Source organism: Sinohyriopsis cumingii, chromosome 15 (genome assembly GCF_028554795.1).
Source record: "Sinohyriopsis cumingii isolate HCF-2022 chromosome 15, ASM2855479v2, whole genome shotgun sequence".
NCBI classification, from domain to species: Eukaryota; Metazoa; Mollusca; class Bivalvia; order Unionida; family Unionidae; genus Sinohyriopsis; species Sinohyriopsis cumingii.
The window spans coordinates 32,592,440-32,605,516 of record NC_142975.1 but is presented as its reverse complement, the minus strand read 5'-3'; the positions used below and the strand labels follow the sequence as shown (position 1 = coordinate 32,605,516).

The 13,077-nt window shown below is 35.4% G+C and overlaps 1 protein-coding gene across 3 annotated transcripts in view; it reads right to left on the bottom strand.

The window, feature by feature from the left end:
• The window catches only part of LOC149781515 (uncharacterized), a 169,443-nt gene that overhangs the window by 75,959 nt on the left and 80,407 nt on the right, over positions 1-13,077 (bottom strand). For all 3 annotated transcript variants that reach the window (XM_089935596.1, XM_089935598.1, XM_089935597.1), the window contains exon 5: positions 8,554-9,341. In XM_089935596.1, coding sequence (XP_089791722.1) covers positions 8,554-9,341 — 788 coding nt within the window. The remainder of the gene's footprint in view (positions 1-8,553; positions 9,342-13,077) is intronic.

The window sequence follows — 13,077 nt, the reverse complement described above, 5'->3', positions numbered from 1 at the left end:
AAACACTCAAGTCGGCATGACAAAGCTCACCGGGCTAAAAAACTGAGCAGTTAATCATTTCATCAAGCAAGCTCCCATACTTGTAGAATTATAAGAATATGATCCTATTTAAACAATCTACCAACCTTCAGGACCAATTTTGAATAGAAAAATTATTTCCAAATATAAAAGCCAATAAAAACAGTCTTTTACTGACACCTGATATCAACAAAGCTCTAGATATAAACCTATTTGCCAAGTTTTATCAAATTTTGGAAGAGAAATATAGTCTATAAATCTGGCAGGGAACCAAGCACAGCCAATCAGATGCAAGATCATCTCATCATTATGCACAGCCCTCACTTAACATACTTGATGATATCAGATTATTTACCAAGCTGGTGCAAAATCGGACTGAAAAATTCAGTTTCCAGAGTGGTAACAAGCCCAGCCAATCAGAAATAAGATAAAAAAGATTCATAATATCTGTCACCAATCAGATGCAAGATCGTTTCATAAATATGTGGATTAGTCTCTTTCATAATGCATATGATTCTTCAACATCTAGATAACAGTAGCATATAGTTTATTTATCCTAAGTTGAATTAAATCAGGTTAGCTATACTGCCTCTCCAAGCTGTCAATCAAATGCAAAATCAACGTCATAATATGTGCACGCCTTCATGAAATCTGTATGGACATGTTACTTTTAATCACAGAAAGCAAGAGTATCATAAACTTTATATCAGAAATATTACTGTTTCTTTTATGTAAAATCCTCTTGCAAGACACCCAAGTCTGGTCGCAGTTTGTGGCATAGACCATAATATTCTGCGAAAATAATTTTTCACTTTAAAGTCCTTCTAACCTTGACCATTGATCCCCCAAATTCACTGGTGTTTTCCTTGTCTCAAATGCAAGTGTTCACCAAAGATTAGTCAAACTATGTGGTAGTATACCTAAGTAGTTAGCAGTGTATCCCCCAGGGGTGTAAAATTGAGGGTACAAAAAACCCCTAGGTGTCAAAACTGGGGGTCAAATAAAAAATGTGGGGGTCAAATAAAAAATGTGAGGGTCAAAAATGTACTGACAAATTTTCATACGACTTGTACTTTTTCAGCTTGAAATAGGATATTGCAACTTGCACAACATACTCTCTCTCTCTTTCTCTAAATATACAAATACAACAACATGCACAGTTAACAAACAAATGCATTGTCCATTCAAAGAATAATTTTATTAGTTCATTTTTTTTTAAAGTCATACTTTCAACAGTCTCCTCAACAATATTATAGCCCAACACATTACATATAAGCCAATACAAAAAGCCAAATAAATCTTTTTAACCAAATGGGACTTAATTTACTGCCTTTCATCAAATGTGTACTATCATAGGTTTCATTGTACTTCGTCCTAGAACACATTTATCCAAATATCAAGGAGGATACTGATTCATCTTCTTTCTAATAAGTTACACTTAAACTTTAAGATCTTTCTTTTATTGCAGTAGAAGTTAAAAACCAACAAAATCTGCAATGACCCACTGACTTTGTAATCCAAATAACGCATTTGTCTCTGTAAGTTTACTGATTTCTTTGTTGTGAAATAATGTCTTAGGTTATAATGTGTTCTCCAGATATCTTACGGCAAACGAGGGCCTATTTTTAAAAATTTTAAAATCCTGTCACGAAAGGATTATTCACTTTTGCAGTCTTTGCAATCACGTGATCAGAAGTCACACTGGTAATAAAAATGAATATTCCAGTCAAGGGAATAATTTTCTCCATTTTTCATTAAAGTTAGATCCACAGTTACTCTTTTGTGTTCTGCTTCTTTCATTTTCTTCGCTAATGCTTTTTAGTGCATGACGTTTTAATCTGGAGATCGCTTTCTGGTGTAACGAGCCTTGATGTTAAATATCTAGAATAGTTTGCTGAGCTCGATGGAAATCACGAGAAGCTCGTGAGATTAAGGGAAGCTACTTTGTCATAACATTGCCTATGCTAGTCTGGTTCATTGTTTTATATGGTCCCTGCATTGCACTTTGCTATACAAATAGAGGAGCGCAAGGCAGGGGGCAAACAAAGCAGGGAACCAGTCAATGCCTATACGCGAAGTATATATGATGCCATCCATCGTCCAATGCATTGGGTATTAAATAAATCATGATCATATTATGAAAATCCTTTGCATCAAAAAAACGCACGGTAACAAAATGTGTGCGTCAATTTTCTCCAGCATGCATCCCTGACACACAAATGTGCATAAAGGAAAACACTGGTAGTTAGTGAAAAATAATTTATTTAATTTTTTTAGTCCCTTAACCTATGACCTTTTAACCTCAAAAGAACCGGTGTCTCTTTGTCTTGAATGCAGGCCATCAACAAAGTATTGTCAACTTAAGTGTCTGTGTTTGTGTGTCTGTGTGATTTGGATATTTAATGTAGCTTTAACAATTTTTCAGTCATATCGCTACAATATCTGCAGTGTTGAAGTTGACATTCATGTCCACCACAGAGGCATCACACTTGCAGACATGTAGCATCATATCCTTAGTCACCTTATCATAACACCAGGCCAAACAGTCTTAATGGTGTGTGCCAAGTGAGGCAGCTGTTAGTACCATTTCTTTTATAAAATATTGGTATGATTTGGCTAGGTTTCAAACCTGAGAACTAGTTTGATGCTCTAACCACTTAGGCCACTGGATCAGTCAACTTAAGCTATAAAGAATTCAAGATATCATGAAAACCCATTTTTCTTTGAGTCACACATATCCCAAATCAATTTGCATCTTATGTCAAATGCAATCTATTTGCAAAGTTTTATTGAGATCGCTGGTATACAAGTTATTTTTTTCCTAACCTTTTTTCAGTCCCTGTGACTTGACCTCTGACCCTAAAAGTTTTTTTTACCTTGGCCCAAATGCAACCTACCAACAAAGTTTGGAAACTGCAGATGGAGAAAATGAGCCATAGTGTGGAAATTAAACAGGGAATAGATGGTTGGATATAGAGATGAATGGATGGACAGAAAACATTGTAACATGATATATTCTGCCATATGGCAGGTGAATTAAAAAAAAATCAGAATATTTAATGCCAAAGTTACTACATATTTCTTATAGTCAAGTATGTGGAAACAAGTCCTACACAATACTGAGTGTAATTATTCCTGTCAAGCCTGAGCTAATAGCCCTCTTAATGGCTGTACCAAATAAGATAAGGACACAGGAAGTAGGATTGATTTGCATACTGAAACTATTAATGTGCATAATATACCTCACAGAAATTTTGTGAAATATCTTGTAAATGACCTTGACTTTGAACCTTGTCATCCCTTTGAATGTGATATAGTGTCACCTTTATCACACTCAATATAATTTACTGAAAAACTCTTACTGTGAAATAAAAATAGCCCACTCCCACCCACCCCAGTAATATAGTGGCAGTTCCTCACTATAAAGCCCCGCCCAACAATGTTACACCCACTACCCCAAAAATGGGTAATGGAAGCTGTGATGGCTTCCATTAAATTAGACAAATTTCATTATATTATTTCTGCCTAATTATTTCTGCTCATTTATATCCATTAGCTCATAAGAACCAGTTAAACTTTGGATTTCTCATCATTATATATGTTTTGTGTTGTTATGCTTTATTATGAGATATGTATTGTATAAGGCTATCCCCTTCAAATGTTGGTAACTTTTATGCTTTGGATTTCTCATCATTATATATGTTTTGTGTTGATATGCTTTATTATGAGATATGTATCGTGAGGCTATCCCCTTCAAATGTTGGTAACTTTTATGTCTACGATGAACATCATTACGTGTACAGTCTCAATTCAAATGGTAATTCCGAAGGATGTGATTTCTCCAGGATTTTCACACTTAAGGGGGAGTACTCATTGTTATTTTCATAAAAGAGGCAGTTTAATTGGAATTCCCCCTTTGTTATTTTTGTAAGGGAGGCAGTATAATTGGGACCATTTTTATACGAGGACATTACCTACAATTAAAGCCCTTTGAGTGTGTTTCAACAAATGTGTGTGATAAAAAAAGCCCTTTTAATGCATAAAAATCAAACATAGTGTCTTCATTGTCAGCAGTGAAAATGTTGTGGGTCAATCATAGTATGTTGTATGCTTTAAATGTGTATTTTCGGGGGGGGGGGGTAATAGTAAGTAAATTATGTAATACTTACCCTATTCTGATATAGAAAAATGCTCATTGTACATCATGTGCTCAGTATGACTCCATACATCATAGACCCACGTGAAAAGTGCTTTTCATTCTTTTCTTCGAACTTAACTACTGAAAGATCTCAGAGCTGATTGGGAGATGGGCATCTAGTAGTGAAGGCAAGTATTACATAACTAAAATTAGTTGAACCCCCTCCCCCCAAGAAAAACAAACTGCATTTAACATCAGTAATATGTTACCTGTCACAACAGTGTAACTAAATTTGTCAGCAAGTAAGGAGGTTGATAACCTCTAAAGTAGTAAAATTTAAATGTAGTCTTCACATCCTCCAATAAGGTTGTGTGTGTGTGTGTGTGTGTGTGTGTGTGTGTTTAATTTGGATTTTTAATGTAGCATTAACAATATTTTAGTCATATCACTACTATGTCTGCAGTCTGGCAGTTTATTATGATGCTCTGTGTGTGTGTGTGTGATTTTTTTTTTTAACATAGTTTTCAGTCATATCACAGATATCTGCACTATGGCAGATTATAGTGATGTCTAGCACTGGGGCATGATATGCTGCAGATATGTGGCATTGTGCCCCACCCAGTCACATCATTATCCTGACACAAAGCTGACCATGCCTAACACTAAATCTCTTAATGCTGAGCGCCTAGCGAGGTAGTTGCTAGTATCATTTGTATAAGTCTTTGGTACGACTTGTATTGGGTTCGATCCCATGACCTCCCACATCTGAGACAGATGCTTTAAGCACCTAGGTCACTGGAGTGGTCCCTTCAATAAGGAGTGATTAAATTATTGATTCTTGAGGTAGCAGAGACCTAACATCATCTGCTTTTATTTTCATGAATGAAAAATGCCCCTCAGTGATGGACTGATATGCTCTCTTGACCATGAGTGTAATCCACCTTGAGATGGTGTGCCGAAATAATGGTAGAGCCTTGTAGCATAATGGAAAGACATTTCATATCCTCCCTTTTCCTGTTTGAAACTGCTCAACAGAACCCAAGTGCCCTAACTGGGCAAAGCAATCTATTTTGATCATCCCAGTGCATATACAACTAAGACTCGGAATCTAAAAACGAGACAAAAGTCTTGTAATTACCACTGAATTGTAAACACACCTCCTCTAATGAGAATATATGAAGCTTGGTTCTTCTCCTCTCAAAAGTTAAAGCAAGCAGAATGACAGATTAAAGCATAATATTCTTGAATTAAGTAAGGATCAGGTCGAGTTAATTAACAATTTGAGAAGGACGTGAACTACGACCGCTGAGGTCGCAGACAGGCTGTGAAGACCAGGTGAGCGAAGTAAGTCATGACTTCCTGGAAAACCTGCAGAATCGACCTGATGGGTGGAAACATGTAACAAAACAGTAGATCCCACCTCACGATGATGATGTTCACAGATCAGTCTCCTGATGAGAATAATGTCTCGGAAAATGGAAACTCCAGGATTAATCTATTTGGTGGAAAAGGAGGGCAAGTGTTGACATGGTTACTAACTCAATATCTTCAAGTTGCCAACACTGATCAGTAGTCAGTGACCGTCTAGTGCCCAGTATCCAGTGACCGCTGCTCTGTGGGTCCTTATCAGAATAGCATGAAGTTCCATTTGCTATAGGTGGAATCTAGACTGTCCCATAAATGGGGACACAATCACTCACTATGATAGGGCATTGGTCAACCCCCAGGTGGAACAGCCCTTGCTCAAGTTTGGGAAGGTGCTGCCCTTCTCTTCTATATTCAAGTGGATGCACTCGACCCCTGCTTTGAGAAAACATCCCAGTGGGCATACTTTGAGAGAGAGCTGCTTCCCCTGTAACTTTTATTAACAGTATGCAATCTCTACAAAGAAACTGAGAGACATTGCACCTTGTCTTCTCAGACGTAACAGTAAATGAAGTATTTAAAACTACATGTAGTTAGGTAGATCTAGCTACATTTAATGATGCTGACCTGAAAATGTACTGAGCTAGGCCTGCATATAGGATAAAATTGACCATGATGTGTGGAACGCACTAGCATAATACCAAAAAGCTTGACATCGTATGTGTTTGTGTTTTTGTCTCTCTCATAATGTTTTTGTATGGTGTGTTCTCAAAGATGGACTGACCTTAAGTTACTATGTTTTTGTTATATATTTATTGTTGTTGTTTTTGTTGTTTGATTTTAGAACTATGTCAGGCACAGCAGAAGACAACAAGGGTTTCTTTTTTTTAAAGTAGTTCTGAGTGCGTGGACACCTTGACTGAGATGACTGGTCTGAGATGACTAGACTCAGATAAGAAAAGTAAGGTTAGCAAAACAGCTAAATTTCTGTCGCATGGGTGAAAAAATGTGTGCTTAAACAAAGACTAAATTTAAACAACAAGATATCAAGAGAATTTTTTGAAAGCTAAAGGACTGAGGCTAAATAATCTGAAAAGGAATTTATATTCTTAGGTCCAAAAGAGCAACAATCACTGGTTATGTGTTCTTTTCATCGAGCCTAAATTTTTCTACCTTGATTCAACTGTCTTCCAAAAAATGCATTTCTGTGCATGAACATATCATGTCTAACTGGGTCTAGAACTTTTCTAAACTGGGAGAATGGTACATCTAGCATGTACATGGGTATCTCCATGTCTGAGAAGTGAAAGCTACACAAAAGTGACAGGTAATATATTATGGATTTCAGTTTAATAGCAAAAACATTACTACCCAATATCCCAACTGCGTATGTACCATTGTACAACCTTGACAAATGAAGCTGATAAAATGCAAGAATACCACGAAACCCCATTTCTACTTTCAGTCCCAGTGACTTTGACCTCAAAATCAATGAACTTTTTCCATACCCCATGTCCATGCCATTGGCAACGTTTCAAGTAAGTAACTTATATGGAACTAATATTATTGTGGGGAAAGAATAATAAAAAATTGCAGTAACCTTCACCTTTTACCTTCTGACCTCAAAATCAGTAGGCTCCTTCCTCTGCACAGTGCAAGATATCCACAAAGATTATTTCCAGTATGTGATGTACAACTAATGTTTTAATCAAATTTAGGTAGCAGGGGATAGTTTCATAAATTGGCCTCTTTCACATTTCTTAATACCAGGTATGATATTTTGTTTTATTCCTGAAACTGATGGATGGCATCTGCAGCTCTGCTAGTTACTTCACAGTACGAAATATCATTAGTCAGCTAGATATAAGAGCTAACTACCAAATAACAGCTGACACATAGGTTTTAGGCAAGTAGAAAACCTCAAAAATGGCCTGGAAGGCAACTATTTTGAACTTAATCAAGCTGTTTATCACACACTTTTTGTCAAAATTATCACCAAAGACAGGGTTTTGTTTGCACTGTGTCCATCACTTTGTGTCAAAAATGAACTTTGAACATAAAAATGCATAAATGTTGGGATGGGGTGCATCAACCTATTTTGTTATGAACTTCCAATGACATGTCATGTCAATCATATGATATTCTTCTTTTATTTTATTACAGCTACCAAAAAGTTCGGACCTTTTTTCTTCATTTGTGAATTTTATTTTTTAATGAGTTTTTATATTAGGCAAGAGGACAGAGCATCAAACAGTATTTGTGCATAAAAAATGTCCCTTGTAACTATTTCACTAAAGGGTGTGATTTTTAAAAAATCTAACTGATCTGGTAGACTGAGCTGTGACAGCAGATTGATTTTTCATGTTTCAATACAAGAGGGCATATAATATTTATGATGATTATACTGAAACTAAATTAAAATAGACAACTAAAATGCAAGTTTCACTTAACAAAACTTATTTAATTACCATTTTTTTCTTAAGTGTGGTAGGCAATAGTGTCATTTTCACTAAACAAAAGTTTATCAAAGACTGTCGTGTAACAAATATTGGAGTTGAGAATTCATGCTGTTGATTCAAATTTCCAGACACAAACTACCGTTGCTTATGATAAAACAAACAATCTATCAGGGTTTCACATAAATGTACCAATTTAGATTGTGATTTTCAAAAAATAAGAGACAATTATTTTGGCATTTTTCTAGAAAAAAAAGGGGGAGCCCATGTCTGCTCCGACCTGCTTTATGTGCATTTGCAAATCATCCTAGCGTGAGTTACTGAGAAAGCAGTGATGAAATGTTCTAAGTTTTACAACACTTGACAGCAAAATTAACTGTGCATAGTTTCATGTGCTTGGGGATTCATTCAGTTTAGCAAGGATTTGTGCATCGTTAAGACAGTATTGAAAGGCTGCTTATTATTGTTGATTAAATTTCATATTTCAATTCTATAGCTTTTCCTTTAACACTTAAAATAAAGAGTAAGAAACATGATCTTAGAATATAATGTGTCAAAACATTATAATGCACTTACTTATGTTCCTCAGTGGGAGCTTTCATTCCAGGTATAATGGGAACAACCATGTCCAGGTTGACATTACTCTTAGATACTCTAGGGTTACGTGGAGGTAGGGGAGGCGATTCACTTCCATCATGTGATTGTATTTTTTGAACAGTAGAGTTATCTCCACTGTATGCTCGATGAAATGTCCCATGGTCTCTTGGAGGGAGCGGAGGTGGAGTAGGAGGAAGTTTAGGACTTTCCAAGTCTGGAGGAACCATTGTTGTATCAGCATCAATACCTCCTGATCGGCGATGCAAATCTAATTCCTGTTCTGTTGAAGAACCTGAAGTGTCAAGTTCTTTAGGCATGAGATCCGATTCGGAATATTGTCTTGGAAGGTCCATCATTACTCTAGGAGTGACATCCAAACTTTTTGAAAAATTGGTTGACTTTGTTTTCTTTAAGTTCTTAATTTTGCCACCAATTAAAGTCAAAACACCACTTGAAGACGGTACTGCTGTTGCTAATGCTTGATGTGTCAATGACAGTAAAGCACTATCTGTATCTGTACTAGCAGAATTCTTATGACCTTTGTAAAGTTTCTTAATTTTAGCTTTAAATGTTTTCTCTCCACTAGTCTTGTCTTCAATCTTTTTCTTTTTCTTTGTAACTTGTTTTCGCACAGGTACAGGTGGTGGTTCTACCTCTTCCAAACTGTCACATTGTGGACTGTAACGTATATGATCAATTGGCTCATAAATTCCAGAATTGCCACTAGAGTCTGAATCACTGTCAATGTCACCATCTGTACCCGATGGCTGAAAGAAGTCAATGAACAAATTAGTCTATTTGCCTGTATACACATGAAAACTAAAAACAGTAATGTTCCACAATAACAATGTTCAGGGGAGTGACATAAATATGTACTATATTATAAGTGAGGTCATATTAAAACTCAGTTTGACTTAATACAGAGTCAGTTTATAGTGAGGTACACCTATACAACACTCACATGCATCAATGAACAAATACATTCAATAAAACTGATTAAAAAAAGGATGAAAGTCGAGTTAACATCAAATAATTATCAAGTACACAAAATGAACTTCCAAAGAATCTTGATATGTCACACATCCAAGGGGAACCACTAAATCTTTTACAAATCCTAAGTCAGACAACTTGGGATTTGGATGGGGCTGGGGAAGACCTAGTTTCAGTTTTGTATGTTTAACTCAGCAGAATGATGATTGAACATGCAATACAGATTCAAGAGACTCAAATTCTTTCCAGTTGACACATCAAATGATCTTAATACCCTTATGTAAATGTTGTTTCCGATGAGAAATACCTAATCCGAGACACCAGTTTGTCAATATCAATCAAATCCAAGTTCTGCTTTCAGTACTATGGTGCATGATCATCTCACTGTGCATGATTATCTCACTGTGAATGATCATCTCACTGTGTAAGATCATCTCACTGTGTATGATCATCTCAATGTGTATGATCATCTCACTGTGCATGATCATCTCACTGTGCAAGATCATCTCACTGTGTATGATCATCTCACTGTGTATGATCATCTCACTGTGCAAGATCATCTCACTGTGTATGATCATCTCACTGTGCATGATCATCTCACTGTGCATGCATGATCATCTAACTGTGCATGGTCATCTCACTGTGCATGATTGAACTTTTCAACTTCATTGGTATATTGAACAGAAACAAATGAAGCCTTCATGCACATAATCCAGAAGAAGTATGCCTCAAATTTGCTCTTTATAGTTCCAAGAATGAAAATTGTGAAGTGTGATGAAATTTTTATACAGACTGAACTATTAGCCAAACAGTGCCTGACCTGTAATGTACAGATTGAACAATTAGATAAACTGTGCCTGTACTGTAATGAACAGTTTGAACAATTAGACAAACAGTGCCTGTACTGTAATGCACAGATTGAACAATTAGAGAACAGTGCCTGGATTGTACTGCACAGATTGAACAATTGACCTGTGTCTGGATTGTAATGCACAGATTGAACAAATGGCCTAACACTGTCTGGATTGTTGTTGTTATTTTGTAGGGTTTAACACCATTTTTCAGCACACGATAGGCTATACATGGCAGCCAGTATTAATGGTGTAGGAAGAACCCGGGAAAACCCCGGAAAGAAACACCAACCCACGAGAAGCTACTGGCAAGCTCTCTCACATACCCACACTGGCTGAATCCGAGACTCGAACCCACGCAGAGAGAGGTGAGATGGCAGTGATCCGTAACGGATAGCGCCTTAGACCATTCAGGACCCCGTGTCTGAATTGTAATGCACAGATTGAACAACTGACCTAACAGTGTCCGGATTGTAATGCACAGATTGAACAACTGACCTAACTGCCTGGATTGTAAAGCACAGACTGAACAACTGACCTAACAGTGGATTGTAATGCACAGATTGAACAACTGACCTAACAGTGTCTGGATTGTAATGCAGATTGAACAACTGACCTAAAAGTGTCTGGATTGTAATGCACAGATTGAATAATTAGCCAAACAGTGTACAGACTCTAATATAAAGATTGACTGGATTGTAATATACTGAGTTGAACAATTAGCCAAGCAGTGCATGGATTGCAAGGTACAGATTGAGAATAATAATTTTATGATATAAAACTTAAGATTTCAAAATTGTGCACGAGATATGAAAAACAATGGTTAATAATTATAACAAGATATTTCTTGACAACATACATCAAACTGTGGCTGATAATTATAAAATGACATCTATTGACAACATACTTCAAACTGTGGCTGATAATGATAAAATTGACATCTTTTGACAACATACATCAAACTGGTTGATAATTATAAAATGACATCTCTTGACAACATACATCAAACTGGTCGACAATTATAAAATGACATATCTTGACAACATACATCAAACTGGTCGATAATTATAAAATGACATATCTTGACAACATACATCAAACTGGTTGATAATTATAAAATGACATCTCTTGACAACATATGTCAAACTATGGTTGATAATGTTAAAATGACACTGCTTGACAACATACATCAAATTGTGGTTGATAATCATAAAATGACATCTTGACAACATACATCAAACCAGTCGATAATTATAAAATGACATCTCTTGACAACATATGTCAAACTATGGTTGATAATGTTAAAATGACATATCTTGACAACATACATCAAAATGTGGTCAATAATGATAAAATGACATCTCTTGACAACATACTTTAAAATGTGGTCGATAATGATAAAATGACATCTCTTGACAACATACATCAAAATGTGGTCGATAATGATAAAATGACATCTCTTGACAACATACTTTAAAATGTGGTCGATAATGATAAAATGACATATCTTGACAACATACATCAAACTGTGGTTGATAATGATAAAATGACATCTCTTGACAACATACATCAAAATGTGGTTGATAATGATAAAATGACATCTCTTGACAACATACTTTAAAATGTGGTCGATAATGATAAAATGACATCTCTTGACAACATACATCAAAATGTCGTTGATAATGATAAAATGACAACTTTTGATAAGAGATATGTGTCAAACTATGGTTGATAATTAAAAAAAAACAACTCTTGATTGTCATCTATATACTTGTATGAAAGACATGGCTTTCATTTGTTGAGTAATAGGTGGTGCGTGAAATTTAGGAATAAGAATAAGCGGACAGATCACTGCTATTTGAAAACTTAAGAGTGCACACAATATTTGTACAATGAAAATTTTTAGTTTGTCTGAAAATTGAGTTATCCAAAGACTTCATGTAAACAGAAAATCGGCTTATATCAGAATCTACATCAATACCCTTGATTAAAATGTTAAGATATTTATTTCACCCATGGATGTTCTAGATCTAAAGTATATCTGTAATATTTCAACTGAGTTGTTTTTGATTGATTGGTTTCTTCAGTTCAGCTTAATAACCATGCAGCTTACAGCTCCATTAATATCAGGACACCAGTCATTTTCTTGAAGTTTATGACTGAAAATGGAGACTTGGGACTCTTTTTATTTTCTCTTTTCACGAAGTTAACCGAACTGAATGCTTCCTACAATTTGAACTTAAGTATGGCAGTAAGGTTTATTTTGGTGTATTTTCTATCAGAACATATTTCTACGATTTCCTTTAGTAATAATGATGATAATAATAATGGCTTCATTTAAATAGGCTAACACAATCTGTGTCATGGAACTAATCCTCCTTGTCATGCTTTACATGTATTTATATATTTATTTAATACATATTAGTAAAATAATAAAATAAACTAGAGACAAACAGTCATACATATAATTATATTGTTATAAAGGATATACAATATATCAATTTAAATTATACAATTTTATATAGTGCATTAGCATTAAGTCCATTAGGATACAGAGTATCTAACTTATGAATCCAGTAAGTTTCTTTTATGAGTCTATTCATGTCACCATGCACAATATCTATTGGCATGAAAGAAAAATCAATTAATACATATTAAAATT